The sequence below is a fragment of the Panicum virgatum genome, chromosome 6K, assembly GCF_016808335.1.
Source record: "Panicum virgatum strain AP13 chromosome 6K, P.virgatum_v5, whole genome shotgun sequence".
NCBI lineage: Eukaryota > Viridiplantae > Streptophyta > Magnoliopsida > Poales > Poaceae > Panicum > Panicum virgatum.
In genome coordinates this window covers 10069609-10087213 of record NC_053141.1, presented here as the reverse complement: position 1 = coordinate 10087213, position 17605 = coordinate 10069609, and the positions used below count along the sequence as shown (strand labels likewise).

General features: G+C 43.8%; 3 protein-coding genes across 3 annotated transcripts; 1 reads left to right on the top strand and 2 right to left on the bottom strand.

Moving 5' to 3' along the window:
• Window positions 1-1985: 1985 nt before the first annotated feature.
• On the top strand, window positions 1986-6013 carry LOC120711665 (lactoylglutathione lyase-like). The gene is made up of 9 exons (XM_039997259.1): window positions 1986-2179; window positions 3055-3175; window positions 3257-3381; window positions 3578-3642; window positions 3722-3934; window positions 4059-4106; window positions 4230-4337; window positions 4851-5003; window positions 5712-6013. The coding sequence occupies exons 2-9, from the start codon at window positions 3057-3059 to the stop codon at window positions 5751-5753; spliced, it is 873 nt and encodes a 290-aa protein (XP_039853193.1). The 5' UTR covers window positions 1986-2179; window positions 3055-3056; the 3' UTR covers window positions 5754-6013.
• Window positions 6014-9654: 3641 nt separating this feature from the next.
• LOC120711667 (autophagy-related protein 8C) lies at window positions 9655-12343 on the bottom strand. Its single transcript, XM_039997260.1, has 6 exons — window positions 12125-12343; window positions 11958-12029; window positions 11001-11056; window positions 10865-10917; window positions 10100-10218; window positions 9655-10012 (listed from the first exon to the last, which is right to left on the bottom strand). The coding sequence occupies exons 2-6, from the start codon at window positions 11992-11994 to the stop codon at window positions 9918-9920; spliced, it is 360 nt and encodes a 119-aa protein (XP_039853194.1). The 5' UTR covers window positions 11995-12029; window positions 12125-12343; the 3' UTR covers window positions 9655-9917.
• A 1403-nt stretch (window positions 12344-13746) lies between these two features.
• Window positions 13747-16649, bottom strand: LOC120711668 (DNA-directed RNA polymerases II, IV and V subunit 12). The gene is made up of 3 exons (XM_039997261.1): window positions 16487-16649; window positions 16061-16153; window positions 13747-14027 (listed from the first exon to the last, which is right to left on the bottom strand). Exons 1-3 carry the CDS (start codon window positions 16527-16529, stop codon window positions 14005-14007), a joined length of 159 nt encoding a protein of 52 aa, XP_039853195.1. The 5' UTR covers window positions 16530-16649; the 3' UTR covers window positions 13747-14004.
• Window positions 16650-17605: the final 956 nt, after the last annotated feature.

Below are 17605 nucleotides of genomic sequence, written 5' to 3'. Positions count from 1 at the left end.
CCGACGCTGAGTGTTGATTTTGTCGGATCATCCGGCGCACTATCGCCGGTTGAACCGACACTGTTTAAACCGTAGCGTCGGTTTAACCGGTGAGTACTTCTTCTTTGCTGCCGGCTCTGTGACGTCGGTTGAACCGGTGAAGGTTTTCTTCACACATCGGTTTAACCGGTGTTCATATACCGTGTCTGTTTCGCACTGTTTCTTCTTGTTTGCTTCCGCGTTTGTTCTCGTTTGTTCCTAGGGCCGTTGTCTGCTGGTGTAACTCCTCCATAGCTGCTCCATATTTCCCTAGGACTCTAGGGTTTGGGTGCGCAGTTGTGATCTTAAGCCGAGCTTCCGATTACGATAATTTTGAATCGGCTCCCATTCACCCCTCTCTGGTCGCCTTTTCGGTCCCTCGGTTAAACTTTAGATGGATTGACTTAAAGACAAAACTAGGTAGAAGAGTCAAGAATATTAATGCATCTGGTCTTAAACTATTAGCTGACTATGTGCTACCTGATTATTTTTTCAGAGAGAGAGAGATCACTACTGGACTCGTAACAACTTCGGGAAAAATAATGATGCAGTTCAAATTATAACATGTCCTGCAACAAAAACGCCTTTTTGATCCACAACACTTGCACTAACATATCTGAAAATACTACACGGAGTCACGCACTATGCCGCTTGTGAAAAGGAGATCGGGTTGATGTATATTAATTTTTCGGATTATACAGTACAATTCAGATACTCACAATATATAAACACTCGTACCTCTATAAATGTATGTGTGCAAACCCTATCCTACGAGCGTCTTCGAAGACTAAATCGGCAAATCCTCGAGATTGATGAAGTCACCATAAACATCTATATTGAAATTAGGATAAAAATGAATGGGATACGAACAGATATAACATAGATATTTAATTACGAATTTGAATACTGATAATGTTATATGTGCCGGACATTGATACCCAACCTATCCTTATATCATATATCCCACACACCTGAGTATTTGGATAGGGATAATATATAGATATTGAATACTCGGTTATAGATACATTCTATTCTATTTAGTTTCTAAATCCCTTCGGTCAGTCAATGGAAGGAAAATATCTATACTATTTTCATCCCTAATTGAAATTGATAAAGTGATCATAGGCATATTTTATTTTCATGCTTTCTAGTTATTTGTTTATACCCAACCTTCCCACTTTGTTTCTAGCAAGTGAATTTTTCTGAACTTTTGGTGGGGTGGTTGTGTTGTGTTGTTTCTTGAGATCCTGCACAATTCAGGCTAATTTGACTTCTTTGCACATAAAGATGTTGCATATCAAACATTTTATTTACAATGAAGACAACCTCTCGTTGCAAATAAAATATAATTGAACCACAAATAGTGCTTAAATTAATTTAGAAAATGTCATTTATTTTATTACAACAACTACTCCATTTATTCTAAAAGAAAGAAACAACCACTCCATTTAGTAAAGGAAACAACCACTCCATTTAGAAAATGTCATTTATTTTATTACAACAACTACTCCATTTATTCTAAAAGAAAGAAACAACCACTCCATTTAGTAAAGGAAAAGGAAAAGAGTTATCCATCCTTTTAATAGTTCCTAATAGCTTCTCCAACATATACTTATCTTCCTCCCTAATTCCAAAAAAATGATCGTTTTAATGATTGGAGATGTTCCAGCAGATTACCAATCCAATTTTAGTACCTAAAAGTTTGTGTAATCACCAAAACACACCTTTTTGTCACCTAATGAAGAGAATTTGTCCTATACCTTATTTTTGGTGATTGGATTTTAGTAGTCTACTGTAGTTATAAAAACACGAAAATAGATAATGGAGAGAGGATATATTTTAGACATAGGAATAAATAATGTGTTGAAGATGGTCGGAAAAGGAAAAGCAGCCAACTTTTCTGATATTAAAGTTACTATTCTAAATTTTAAAGTGAGTGCAGAGAGAAAATTATTAAAAAAGAATCTGAAGAACCATCTAGCCTGCTGTACACACTGCACGCCTCCTGTGGACTCAAAGCCTGCATATAGGTACGGTGTCTTCACTCATCTCCTCGCGAGGAGGAAGAAGCCAAAATACTTGAGGTTGAGAGCTCACTGTTGCGCGCCTGTGCGTGGTTCTTGATCGAATCGAGCCGAGGCCGGTCGGAGTTCAGCCCGAGGTGAGCATCCGTCTCCATGCCTCACTATCTCCTCTCCCCTAACACCTCGCGGGCAAGATTCCGCGGTTCCTGGAGGCCCGATCAGGGCGGGGGGCTGTGGATTTCTGTTTCTTGATTCCGTCGGTTTCTTGCTCTGTGAGACTTGGATCATCATCTCCTTCCACCTAAAGATTGTCCCCCCCCCCCCCCCCCCAAGATTGAAAGAACGCCTGTACGGGGGGAGTTTGATTTCAGTGCTCCACTGCTCCCTTCTCCCTAATGGTGAAATAGGAAGGGGAACTCGAGGTTTAACAACCCTGTATAGACTGCACATGACCCGCTAGAAAATTCCAGGGATTAGGTTCGGTTCTCTTCTTGCTAAGGGTTTTGGAGGTCATGTGTCCATCGTGTAGATTGACTCCTGGTAACTGGTGTGTAGATGGCTAATTGCGTCTTCAGCGTTCAGACTTCCACAAGTTGGAGACTTGGATCTCTGTATTTTTATTACTGACTTTCTGAGGGAGCAGGAGCAAATATTCTATTTGGTTGGGATTGCCAATTTGCGGTTGAAAGATGCCAGTGAAAAAAAAAAGAGATGTGTCACCTTGAGTTCTGTTATGTTAGCACTAGTTTTTTTGGATGAGAGATCGAGAGTTGCAGGGATTGCAGCAGAAAGTATTTCTGATAAATATATTATTTTAGAAAAGAAAATAACTGACTAATTGTATGTTCCTGTACCAATAAGCTTCTGAAACACTATGATTTTCTGCCAGAATTCTGAAAAAAATGCCACAACTTTCATAATGTGGAGCCTGGACTCCTTGTGCTTAATCCTCTGTTTGCTCAATATACCTTTTCCCTCTTGTTCTTATCAAATGTGTGACTTTTTGTACCAGGGATGGCAACTGGGAGCGAAGCCACAAAGCCAGCTGAGGCTGTGCTTGAATGGAACAAACAGGACAACAAGAGGATGCTTCATGCTGTTTACCGTGTTGGGGATTTGGACCGCACAATCAAGTATGTTGCTGTATTTTAAGCAACATTTTCAACATCTAGAGCTAGAGTCATACTTCTGATGTCATCTTGTGATTATGGTAGGTACTACACGGAATGCTTTGGGATGAAGCTGCTGAGGAAAAGAGACGTTCCTGATGAGAAGTACACCAATGCCTTCCTTGGTTTTGGACCAGAGACCACCAACTTTGCGCTTGAATTGACATACAGTATGTTCAGCGACCTGCCAAATTTGTTGTTTCAATATTCTACTTCATAATATTTGCATAATATGTGGCCAACCTGATAAGATACTCAGCAATGGATATGCTTCTGTCTTCATATGAACTGATCAACTCTTTTCCTTGGAAAGTTATATTTTCTTCAACATCCTAATGGGCTAACAAGTTCACTCTTGTCCAACAGACTATGGCGTCGACAAGTATGACATCGGAGAGGGCTTTGGGCATTTCGCTATCGCTAATGAGGATGTAATTATTGTTTGTTTGCAATGCTTACTGTTAGCCCTACAGAAATTATGCTTATATGATATCATGTATGCAAATGCAGGTGTACAAGTTGGCTGAGAATATTAAATCCAAGGGTGGCAAGATTACTCGTGAACCTGGTCCTGTCAAGGGAGGATCCACTGTTATTGCCTTTGCACAAGACCCTGATGGTTACTTGTTTGAGCTTATTCAGAGGGCTGAGACACCTGAGCCTCTTTGCCAAGTCATGCTTCGTGTTGGTGACCTTGAGCGTTCTATCAAGTTCTATGAGAAGGTATTTTCTTTCCTTATGTAAGGGTAGGCTATTCCAGAAGTTAGAAATGCTACATATTTCTTTGTTATGTCCTTTGAGCAGCAGCCCCGTCCTCATACATGATGTATTATTTGGTATCATGCAGGCCCTTGGGATGAAGCTTCTAAGAAAGAAGGATGTGCCTGATTATAAGGTACCTTCACATATTTGGGGTTGAAAGAATGGTTGCCAGATTTCTTGGAGATGAGAGAAATGCCATGAAAATTGTGGCCTTCTTTCAATTTTAGACTGAGAATATATATTTGGCCTTGTGCAGTATACCATTGCCATGTTGGGCTATGCTGATGAGGACAAGACAACAGTTCTGGAGCTGACATACAACTATGGTCGCACAGAATATAGCAAGGGCAATGCATATGCTCAGGTATGTATGAAATCTGATGGATAATTTTGTATGCTTTTGAACATTATCTACATCAGGAGTAGTCGGCGCTCTCCATTTCTTGTGGCCATGCTCAGCTTGTCAAACAGGACAGCTGCAGGCAGTAACAGTAGCAAGTTGCGGGAGTATGTTTCAGCTAGTTCTAGTATAAGTATGGTCTAGCTAGTAGTAATTGGTAGCGACATCATGTACCTTACTTTGACTTGTACCTGTCTTTGATATATGGAAGAGATAGGAGCAGCTGCAGTTTAGTTCAGCACCACCAAACAGATTGCTCTCTGTTCTCCCTTCTCTCCTCTTGGTGTGAGTGTATTTGTGTGCTTGAGGTGTTGTTCAGAGTGGTTGGCGGCCAACACAATCTTTTTTTTCCCTCTAAAGATGCAGGAGACTTGCGTGTAATTTCATTAAAAAGAGATCCAACAAAAATCTTTTATATGCAGTATTTATCTAATAAGATCTTGCCATTTCTTGATGATCCTCATTATGTAAGTGCAGGTTGCTATTGGCACCAATGATGTGTACAAGAGTGCCGAGGCTGTTGATCTTGCGACCAAAGAACTAGGTGGAAAGATTTTGCGGCAGCCAGGGCCGCTACCTGGGATCAACACAAAGATCGCCTCTTTTGTTGACCCAGATGGCTGGAAAGTGGTATGCTTCTGTCTGTGCTGTATTGTCAGTAAAATTTTCGCAGAAACTAGTAAAACATGTAGTTTCAAAGCTTTAATCTGATGCATATGTGGAGCTGAAGCCAAGCCATTACTTGTGAAGCAGAATCCTGTTTCATGGGTTTACCTAATAAAGCAAAAGAATAGGCATCATTGGCAAAATGTGGCAGAAACGGTAGAATCTTAATGCGAAATTCAAGCCATTCCTTTATTCATGAAGATAGTCATTATCTCATCAAAATTTTCTTGCAATCTGATTAGTTTATTATGGCTTTTTTATTGTGCTCCTCTTACCTCTTGAGAGTTAATTAAGACATAATTTCAATCTGAACAGTTGACTGAGAAAGGGCAGAATGACCAAATGAAACACCAATAGTAAGCAAACGAACAGTCAATTCAATTTATGCATGTGAAGTGATAATGGGCATGGATATGTTTTATAGAAACCAGAGGCAAAACATTGTTTAAAGGATATGCAATGCTCAAACTTTTCATGGCCATATCATAGCTATTCAGATAATTGGATCTGGATAATGCACATATTGGTTCAAATATGTTTCAGACGAAAATATTTGTGACACACACCGTTTTGTAAAAGTTTGAGCAACATGTTATGTATTGGTTTCTGAATCTTTCTTTTGAAAGAAAGTAATTTTCCAGAAAATGTAACATTTTATCCTTGACATTATAGGTTCTGGTTGACCACACCGACTTCCTCAAGGAGCTCCAGTGAAGCCCAGAGCCCCTGACACCCAGGTGCCCTGCTGGATGTAGTAATGCTTGTCCGTGATGTAATAAATGGCGATTGGTGTTTGGGTTTGTTCCTGCCATGATGAACTGAAAATAAAACTGCTGCAGAGTTGTGCTTTTGCTAGTGAGGATTGGGGTTGACTGTGTGGTTCTGCCTGTTACTAGTTTGCAATTGCTACCTGTAGCAATCTGTCTATTACACTGGATCAGTTCGCGTGGTTGAATGGTGTTGGTTCACTGATATGTGCTGGTTGCCTGCTGCTGTTTTATCGTGAATTTGTTCCCCTAGGTGCTAGGATACGCTGTTGCTGATCTTGGTAATAGTGCATCAGGTCCAAACTGAATCTTCATTGGCAATTTATGCAACTTTGCATGAGCCATCTGATCGTGTTAATTTTTCAATGCCACTCTGATCGAGTTAATTTTTCGATGTGGCCTGATTTCCTGATGAATCCCCATTCTATTGGAGGCGGTGCCAGCTTATCGATACTGAACAAGGCGATTTCAAAGCTCTGAATGGTTATTTGACTACTCTTCTTGAAAGCCAAGGGTGTAGGTGTTTGTTTCATGCACCCATTCAGATTGGATCAATGCAAAAGGAGCTGCAAACTGCAAATTTTCAGACCAACCAGATGCAGCTCAGCTCGCGCATGCCCCTCACACCGCTGGTTCTGTTGGATCACGATGATTCCCCGGCGAAAGCCGAGGTGACGGTTGACGACAACGCCTCAGCATCCCTATCAGCCTGACCCCGTTTGGTTTTGTAGCGCGCTAGTGAATAGTGACACTTTGACCGCTTATTACGGTGTCAAGTAAAGTCAGTTTACAAAACCAACTCCAGAACCCCCGCGCTAGCGATCCTAAAGAATCTAATGGGGTCTTTGACCGCGTGATTAGAGGATGGTTACTGTAGCATCACTGTAGCAAATCATCGATTGATTACCGTCATTAGATTCGTCGCGAAAAGTTACACCCATCCCTAAAAAAGTTTTGCAAATAGACTTCATTCAGTCCTTCATGCGGGAAGGATTCTCTTCTAGCGCTAGGATTCTAGCGCGCATCCAAACAAGGCCCCTGTATCTGGCAGCTTGTCCGGTTCATGCACAAAGTTGGATGCTGATGCTGCCGTCCCAGTGGCGCGTTGCTGTTCGTCGTCGGAGCCAACAGCTCGATCCCCGGCCCTCGAACGCGTTGTCGGACGCCCTGACGACCGTCGGGAGTCTTATCATTCAGGCATATTGAACTGATACAGAGGAATTCCACGTGCAGTTTGATTCTCTCTTCAGGCTGTGTGGTACCTGGTGCAGAATTGCAGAGGGATCCTTTGCTTTGCACATGACCTCCGTTGTCGGTTATGTTGATAGCCCTTCCAAGTGAGTGGTCTCTGAAAGGCTGGAATCAAAACGAGAAGGGTGTTACTGCTGTGCAAGTGCTTTTGATCATGTTGTTAACTGTTAAGCTGTTGTTGCTTTTGTTTGGCTGCAGTTTTTCATGCAAGATTCTGCACCATTCCATGGTCACCTAGGGCCAGCGTGCCTGTACTTTTCTGACAGATACTCTTTGACCATGGCATCTCCCCTGGTGCCCCAAAAGGAAATATTCACACAGGGTGCAGTAAAAATTGTACCGAGGTATTTTGAGTGAATCAGTGCTACATTTTCAGAAATCAGGGTCAGGAAAAAGAATAGTTCTTTCCAGTTCCAATAAAAATAAAGCACACATACACAATGCAAATACACAACCACAACAACTTCACTGCAAGATGATTGATTTGGCGCGGAGCGTCAGACATCAGAATCATGGATCAAGATTTCGCATTCATCTACAACGAACGAAATCGAAATGGAGGCGAGGGAAAAGGAGGGACATCCATGAAGGCTTTATCACAATTGTCCTTTTGGTATTTTCGGGGGGGGGGGGGGGGGAATTAAAATATTTTCGGAAAAAAGAACAATTGTCCTTATGGATGCTCTCTCTTTGATAGCTCCAATTACACACATACAAGGCTCTGCAGCGAGCATCAGCCGCCCCCGCACGAATGCTTATGATCAGCTTTTCCTTGCCAGTAGTTTTCAGGCATCGCGCATCGTGTGTCCATCCATTTGTTTGTTGTTTCTACCAAAAAGTTCTCTGATTTGATTGCAGGCGCGGGGCATCGATCAGGAGCTATGTCCTGTTGCGAGCGTAGCAAAGCTTCACGGATCTTGAGTTCTTGATTCGGATTCCTTTCATGCAGTCTCTTGTTCCGCGGCTGCGTCGCCTGAATAGGTCGGGACTCCAATGCATATCTTTGCAAGCAAGCTCGATGGACCAGGCAAGTGGCAGAGCTATTGTACCGTAATTCTCAGGTTTTTCCTTACTAGATAGAATAGAATGGTCAGGGGTAACAACTTAGATCAATGAGTGAGTAGCATTTATTCACCTGTTTCTGTTTATATTTAGTAGTACAACACTCAGCAGCAACTGATGGTGATGTTCTCCCTTGCGAACCATCATATCCTCATCAGGTACAAATATAGCAAGGTGCACTAACAGAAAACATGCGTATCGTGTTTTTCATGTTGACCGTGCATTGCAAAGAATAAATGTTTTGTTTTTGGAAGAACAAAGAAGAAATGTGGAGTCTGAAAAGTAGCAGCCCAAAAAGTGGTGAGTGCACCTGTGAAACTGTATATATACCCTGATGCAGATTCAATCATGCACAATACTAAGCAGGGAGAAGTATTCTGTTCGTTCGGTCTGAAGCCATGGCAGTGAAGGAACAGCAGAACACATGTAAGAACAAGAGATGAGAGCGAGTACGATACATGATGCGCACAGCACACCGGCGGCAGGCGAATTGGGTGAAGGGCGACGTGATATTGGCACGGCTCAATCAGAGAGGAGGGCCCCCGATGGCCGCCCGGGGCGCAGGCTCTCGGATTGAACCGCGCCAACACCGCGTCGCCCGCGCACTGCTTGCGGGGGAAGGAGATCGAAGCTCCATGGGCACGCGTCCATGGAGCAGGCAGGCACTGTACCCTTTCGCATGGCGCAGGAGGAGATGAGGGCAGACTGATGAGGAGGAAGAAGAAGCAGCAGCAGCAGCCGCCGGAAGAAGATGCGCTCGCTGCCTGCGACCGGGGTGAAAGGGTGCGGTATTTATTGGCAGCATTCAAAGAGGGGAGAGAGAGAGAGAGAGAGAGAGAGAGAGAGAGAGAGAGAGAGAGAGAGAGGTTTGAATGTCTGCAGGCAGCAGCTGCTGCGGGCACGGCATGGGATGTTTGCCGCATCTCTGAATGAATCTCCGGTGGGCTCCTCCGCTCTCAAATTCTCCGTGCCAGGGCAGGGTGGCAAGCAATACTGGACGCTCGTGATCTTAAATCTGGTACAATTGAATTGGACTGCTCGTGACCTTTGATGAAGTTTTGAACAAACTAAAGAGCATAAGTCTGATACAATTTGGCTAAGGGGTCGTATTTGTCGTGGCTCCAACTCGAATTCAAAACTCCAGGTGGAGCTAGATCTAGGCGGCTAGGAGAGTTGCAACGTCGCGTAGAATAGGTGCACAATTTGCTTCATATTTTTCAGCATAGCGATAAACATTTCGTGCATTATGCATTGAGAATACTTTGCTGGCGGCGCGTAGGATCTCGTTTGCCATTCTTGCCCGGATTCCCAGTGCCACTGCAGTACAACACCCTCTGCTTACTGGAGGCTACTGCACACGGAGAGTTACACCGGCGCCGGCGGCATTAGGGTGGTCAGCATGCCGGTGCTCTTCGCCTGCCGTCAGTGCCCACACCACCCACAGGGGGCTTCGTCAGCACTGTGGCCAGTCAATGAACAAACGCAGTAGCAACCTGTCATCAATGGGCGTGATAACCACAGAAACATGGCGTTACTTTGAGCAACCAAAGTTACTAACACCAGGGGCGAACACTTGATAGAATTTCTGAAGCATAATGGACCAGTTTAACCAGAGGGCGAGAGGGCTACATAAATGTGCTGAGCATTTTACGCTTCAAAGGACTTTTTTAACAGCAGAGCACAGCTTAAGAGCTGCTGGCGACAAAGGCGGACCGGATTATGTACACAGGTTCTTCAGATATGTATTTACAGGAGACATTTGCGACGAGGCCAGAGGGCCATTCGCGACGCCCTGGGCTTAGAACAGCCCGAAGGTGTTCTCGCCGCTGTAGGTCATGTAGAGAAACCCGTCCTCGTCCTTGTTCTCCTCGTAGATGGCAGACATCAGAGCGGCTGCAGGACCAAAGTGGGGATGATGTTTAGGGGCGGCACAGTTGTTTTGTACGATGGTGCGTGAGCAAAGGAAACATTTCTGCGTACCTGTTGGCGGGAGGGTGTTCTTTACGAAGATGAAGATCGCTTTCTCGGCACTGAGCTTGATCCGCTTCCGTACCACATAGACAAACTGTCCAACTGTGAGGTCGGCAGGAACAAGGTACCTGTATGCAGTAAGGCATTAGGAACCATGTGTCTTGTGTAAGAAAAGTAGCAAACATTACAGTTGGTCTTGGCTTGTATTGGTAAACTAGGCTTCATCCTGAATTAATTAATGCTGCAAGGTGGTACAAGCAAAGTATATGCTAATGGAGTAAGCAATCAATTTCCGGATGACAACTTGCAGAAGAAACAGACACTTGATTGGGACGTCTAGTCTCTGGGATTTATTCGAGTAAACAACTTTGAAGGCAGGTTGGCACAGGGATAATGCCCAAGGCAAAGCCAACAACCAACAGTTTTGCACCATCAAGAGTTTGACAAAATCAATGATGAAAAATTGCTACAAGCTATACTTTCAGAAGCAAATAAAACTCTAATGTCAAGAGAACTATTCGAACAAATTCTTGACCAGGAAGTTAAGACCTGGGACTTATTAGAGATATACAACTCTGAAGGGATGACTGTCACAGGGGTAATGCCCACGGCTGAGCGAAAGAACCAACAGTTTTGCACTATCAAGAGTTGACATTGAACAAAAATCACTGCAAGCTATTGTTTCTGAGGCACAAAAGTTATATTATCAAGAAAACCATTCAAACAATAGAAATGCAATGGAATTATTCTTAAATTGGATAAGAACGGACAGACTTTTTCTTGTCAATGTCGGGGATATCGCTTCTCTCGGCCTTCTCAACAATGACCTGTATTACAAGAAAGCCGCATTTAATGAGAACAAATCGATCATGAAAAATAGCAGAATCCACCAACAAGAACAGAAGCTTACGGGGATTCTGTCAGGGTACTTCTCCCTGATGCGGTTGGCCTCAGCCTGCCTCCTCTCTGTGACAAATGGCAAACGTATAATGAGAATTCAGTTACAATAAAACAAAAGGATATAGTTCTTCATAAAGAAAAACAAAAAACATGGAAGAGTCCATGCACTATGGGCACACAGTAAACAAGAATCAGGTAATGACAACGCGAAACTAGCAGGCCCAAGCAGTGTCCTGCCATGCCTGTAGAAAATAACGACAGGACCATGCTATCTAACTAGCTGCAAAAATTTTTGACAAGGGTATAGGGCAGGCATTTCATAACCGTAGATGCAAACTAAACCTTAAAAAAGTTGCAGAGCGATTAAAACTGGAGGCTATAAGAACCTGGGAACACCTCAAGAGAATTTAACACGACGGCAACCACTTGCAGAGGAAAAGCATGTTACTATCAACTCTGCTGCGGCAAAAAAAAAAAGGCCATTGAAGTCGCTAGAAACTACAGATGAACCATAGCCAACCAACCGCGTGGCAATTTTACTGGGAACCGCCGCCACCACATCCCGGTAGTGCACCGTACAGATTCAGTAGGATCACCACGGCGAAGCTGCGGACCCTAACCTACCGATCCGCACCGCGCACGCAGCTAGGCCGTCCACGAAAGCAACAGAGGCAGCCGGCCACCCATCCGCCCGCAGTAGTAGCGCGCAAGCAACCGCAGCCCCGTCGCGCAAACCAACCAACCCCCCCAAACACGGAGAGCCCCGCCGGAGCTCAGCGGACCGACCCGGTCGATCCGTGTACCAGCCTACCACGGCCGAGGCCGATACCGAAACCCAAGCAACCGCAACGGCGGCGGCGCCGGCCCACGGGCTCCCCCTGCCGGGACCTCCACGAAACACCCCGATTAGAGGCGAGCAAGGGCGGGCGGGCGGGCGAGCGGGCGGGGGAAGGGAGGTAATACCGACCGAGGGGGTGCTCCAGCTTGAACGAGCTCCTCGCCATCGCCTGTCCTGACGCGAGCGCGGACAGCAGCGAACCTGCCAACACAAACCAGCCAGCAGACGGATCGGGGTCAGGGAGGCGCGCGGGGACGGCGGGGCCACCGAATCGACCGGGGGCGGCGGGCGCTCACCGGATCGACGGACGGACGGACGGCGAGCAGCGGCGGCGGCGGAGGCGGAGGCGGAGCGGACGGGATCGATCGATCGCCGGCGGAGGGGGAGGGGGAGAAATGGGGGCGCGGAGGAGCAGTGAGGAGGGATGCGGTTGGTTAAATGCTACGCGCACGCAAGCGATGGCGTGCGCCGGGGAGACGAGACGAGATGGGGGAATGGGAATGGGAATGGGGGGAGGCTTGGAGGGTAGAATAGGAATTGCCGGCGGGTGATGGATAAGTCCGTCGCTCTCCCTCCTCTCGCGGCTTGGCTTGCGTGTCCCGACGAAGCTAGCGACCTCCGGCTCCCGGTCTTCCGTGTCGCCGTCGCTCACTTGGGGTGGGTGCCCTGCTCGGTGCTCGCTTTGGATTCCACTAGTTATTAAACTTTTTGATTTCTTTTAAAAAATGGTTGTTCTCAAACTGGATGTTACTGCATTGACCAAGACTCCGGGACTCGGTTATTTATTTATTATTTATTTTCACTAACATGTCATTTGTATTAGGAAAACTGATGAAATGTGTAGTACTTCCTCCGTTTTTATTTATATTTATATGTAGTATAAGGTTTGTTCTAAGTCAAACTGGCTAATTTTGATCAAGTCTATAAAAATATATATATCAACAACTAAACTATCCAATATATGCACTATCAACATATACTTTATGATGAATTCAATGAAACAAATTTGGTATTGTAAATATTATTTTTTCTATAAATTTAGTCAAAGTTTTGCCAAATTTGATTTAGGACAAACCAAATACGATATGTAAATAAAAACAGAGGGAGTATTGTGTTTGGAATATTAATTTAACTATGCTATTATGTACACTACAAAACGTACTTATTGCATACTAGTACTCCCTCTGTCCCAAAAAGAATATAAATTTCGTTTTCCGAGAAGTCAAACACATTTAATTTTGACTAAATTTATAAAAAAATTACAAACATTTGTGTATTCGAATTGATATAGTATAGAAATATATTATATGATTAATCTAAAAATATTTATGTTGTAATATATATATTAGTAATATTTTATATAAATTCGATCAAAGTTGAAATTGTTTGACTCCTCGGGAAACGAGATTTACATTTTTTTTTTGAAACATCGGGAAACGAGTATATATCTATTAGAATCCGACCTTTTCAAACAAGACCCGTACTTAAAAGTAGTTCCGCAAAAGCCAAGCATATCTCCGAGTTGGAATCGGTGGTTTCCCACGAAGCCCCTAGGCAGCAGCCCGATTTATATCAGAGCACCGGCGATTCGGTGGAGATAAATTTCGCATGCCATCTCTGCAGGTTATATACGAAAGGGACCGATCGCGACCTGCTACCGAGCGGAGGTTCCAGTTCCAGGATATCATCATCATTTGGTCCGGAACCGCGACGCGTGTTGCTCAAACAGGGAGCACACAAAAAAGACCAACCATTTTGTCGGATAACACTCGAGATTTGCAAACTTGGATAAGGCATTTTTTTCCACCCCCATCGTGGAACCACAAAAAAAAAGGCAATGCAACACGAATTCAAAACTCAAAATCCTGATGGGTGCCCCAGCTGGTGTATGGCGAGACCAGCAGATTAACAGCGCAAAAGCAAGACGCAAACGACCCCCCATCTTATTGGGTATTTAGGTTCCCAGCAAATCATAAGCTATTTCAATACTTGTGAAGTGTCTGACATCCATCCATATTTCAGAGTGTTTCAACGCTTCCAGGTGCAGTCCAGTGCACGGTTACAACCTAGTACACACGACTTACCATACGAATCACCACTAGTCATTCCTTCTCCCAGGCGGCCTGTTACACTGCTTGAGGCACCGCCAACAGCACAGGATGTTGCCCCCTTTTCTTCAGCGCGCTTCATATTGGACAACTGCCAAAAAAACAATAATGAGCACTAGTGATCAGGACAAGCATATGGAATGCAGAGGGGATTCAGTTTAAGCAGCGAGAATAATAAGAAAGAAAAAACTACTAGCATCAAGTAGCATGCATGCTTTACAAATCACAGCGACTGCCAAAAGGAAGGGCACAACAGAACAGGACAAGGGATGTAGCTTGAATTCTGTTAAAACAGGGTAAAAATAAACTAGTATTGACCGAGCTTATTTTTAGATTTAGTTTAGCACTTTAGCCACCGATTTCCAGTCTCAATTGGCTCCAGTCAGTATAGAGAAATGATGGCTCATACACGAGTTTGTCAAACGATATAGGAAACAAGATGTCAAGCTGATTGCCACTTTTCCTATCTCATAACTTCATCGGCAAGAATCAACACACCTCGTCAAAGCCGCTGGCAACTATCTTAACCTTTCTGGTCCTCAATCACACCACCACGTCAACCTCAGCTGCCTGTGATGCCCACAACCTCCTTCCTCCCCACTAAAAAAAGATACAATATACCATCCAACTGTCCTATCTCTTTCTCCTTGTAAGACATCACAACCCTTCCTCTCATTACAAGATAATTCTGTTCAGCACAATGTCCTGTGAGAAAACTTTTATTGTGGAAAATAAAGTGTTCCAATTTATGATCATTTTCATGGAAGAAATGGGTAGTAGCAAGTGCCATTGGGTAGCTTAATCATGAATATCCCCTATCTTTCATGCATTACCATGGTCATTAAGGAAGTAGGGTGCTTGAGATAAGGCATGAATACCCACACACTTTGTAAAGCCTAGGAGCTTAAGGTGAGGTGTGGAAAAAACTGACATATAAATTCTACTCTTGATGTTGTATATAATAATAGTTTCAATAAAGAACAGCCAAATTGCCAAAAAAAAAACATCCCGTGCAAAGCATATACAGGTGTCATTGAAGTAAAAGCAATGCCATCGAGCATATGTATGGGATTGTAGTTAAGCATCGATGAATCACAACCTACAATCCCTTCTGGGAGTGTTATGCAGCCTAATTACCCAAAATACGGTACATATGTAACCCAAAATACAGTACATATGTAACAGCATATAAACTAGTCTGGTTGCCAATCAAACATGAATTACTTAATTGAATTATGATTAGCGAAAATTCTAGAACCAAACTGCTTTACAGTTCACACTCTTGGATGTACAAGAACCATGATGAAAAGCTAACTACTACATGGCAAATCCAAAAGTCCAACCACGCCAAGAGACTGCTCCCACCACTTGCATAAATACATCAAAGGGGGTAAAGGGGTTCAACCTTTTATCTTCGAGGACAAGGGCCCTAGGTCCTAAACATCAAGAACTCAGAGCTCTAACCGTAAGAATAAATCTACTCCAAGACCAAATAATTACTGAAAATGGATGAAAAGATAACTTAAACTTGCATGTTCCATACTTCCATGGAATGTCTCCCCTGAGAATTCACATAACCTTTGAAGAGTTTCCATGGTCAGGCATTAATTTAGACATCAAATAGACAGTGCATGCAGCAATACTACCAAAAGTAACAGAGGAAACTTATGTACACAAATAATCGTCAGCAAAGCCAGCTACACCTTTTTGTGGACTAGCAAAAAGGTTCTTTTAAAAAAATGAATTATAAAAACTGTGTTTTCTCATCATTTTAACTAATTTTCGAAAGTAGCCATTCCAGGTTAAATATGCTATATCAATGTTGTACAAAATATAGAACGACAATGGGAAAAAAGTATGCAGCATCAGTTAGGATGGGCAGCAGCAGGGCAACTCCATGACAATGTGCTTGAACTACTTGAAACTGGTCTGTAAATGTATAAGAACTTAATGCCCAACCCTCCCTTCTGATAACAGGGCATCAGGCCTACATGAGATTTTCCATATATACCAACCAGTAACTACAATAGGATCTGAGCAATCATTGGTGAAATCACAAGCCAACAATTCAGACTTCAGACACTGCCACACAGGAAATCAAGAGAGGAGTAGGAGAGACCATACTTCGGCGGGTCCGCTTCTTGTAGAGGATGCGGTAGCCGCACTCGCGGCACTGGATCACATCGCCCGGCTTCAGCGTGTTCTCGGCTCCACAATCTGGAAACAAAAAAAAAAAGTCGTTCCCAGTGAGAAAACGAAAGAGGAACTAAATACTTCCCTATTCGCCGAACTGTGGGGAAACTACTGGAGATTAGGGAGACGAAGCATCCCCCTCATCCGAAAGCACAAGTCAGAGAGGCACTAAAACTTGTAATCTCGATCCTTATTTCTTTTTTTTGGAAGAAATAATCTAGATGCGTATTTCAGCCAGGCACAAAAATCAGTCGTGGCGAGGTGTCGCGGCAACGAAGAATCGGCCCGGCCGGGAACCGCGGCGACAAATCGAGACCGGATGGAGATTAGGAGGGAGGGAGAGGGATGAAGGATTACCTCCGCAGAGGTAGCTGACCGGTTCCGGCTGCTGAGGGTCCATCCGGCGAGCCGCGAGCTAGGGTTTCGCTCTCTCTCTCTCTCTCTGGGGAAGGAGCACGGGGCCTGCGGGGAAAGATGGGGAAAGAGAGATTTTATTTTTTTACTGAGGGTAGAGAGTGGAGAGTAGGCTTTGACTGGGCCTATGGGCCGTTAGCTAGCCCTCTCGGTCGGATGGGCCGAGACCCTGTGTCGGGGCGCGGGCCCAACTAGAGAGGAGGCGAAGTGCCGAAATCCTATCTATCTTGTGGAAAAAAATCTACTAATCTTCCGGTGTATAAGATTCGTACAGTTTTCATACATCGTTCGATTCAAATGATATTTTAGCTGAGAGAGGCCAGACCACGAGTAGATGAGCGACACGTGCAACCAGTTCTACGCAGAAAATCAGCCTCGGGTGCATGGCATATCCACGTGTAGGGGAAAGACCGGAGGTGGGTGGACGTTAAACATTTTCCTATTTTGAAATGATTTTTTCCCTAAACTATACATTCAATTTAAAATCCGTCTGAACCATAATGTTCGTGACAATTAATACTACAGAATGAGATCCAATATGTTATTTTTATTTTTTTATTTTAGTATTTCAACATTTTAATATACTAGTTCAACATCTTCAATATATCACTCCAACATTTGTATTATACTATTTCAACATTTTTAAAATGTTGAATTAGTATTTTTGAATTGTTGAGTTACTTTTTTCAAGATATCAATTCAGTTTGTTAAGATTGTTGAATCCTGCACTACAATAATTAGTAGAACAAACAAAACTAAAGATGATAAAAAATAAAGCACGGTGGGCTGAGCCTCCTTACGCGCTGACGAAAAAAGGCAGCGTCCCCACACTTTTGTCTGGTGCACGTGCTGTTTGCTACCGTTGTCCAATTGGGCCATACGTTGCTGGGCTTCGGTTCATGGGCTGTGCGATCGTTAAAGTTTCTATCACACGGAAGATATATAGGATCCCCCGGCAAAGTGATGGAACAAGATACTGGGCCCAATAAGTCTTCGCAATTGGGATCTGAGCAAGGGAGCACAAGAGGGCGTTTTTTTATTTTTATATTTTTCAAAATCGTT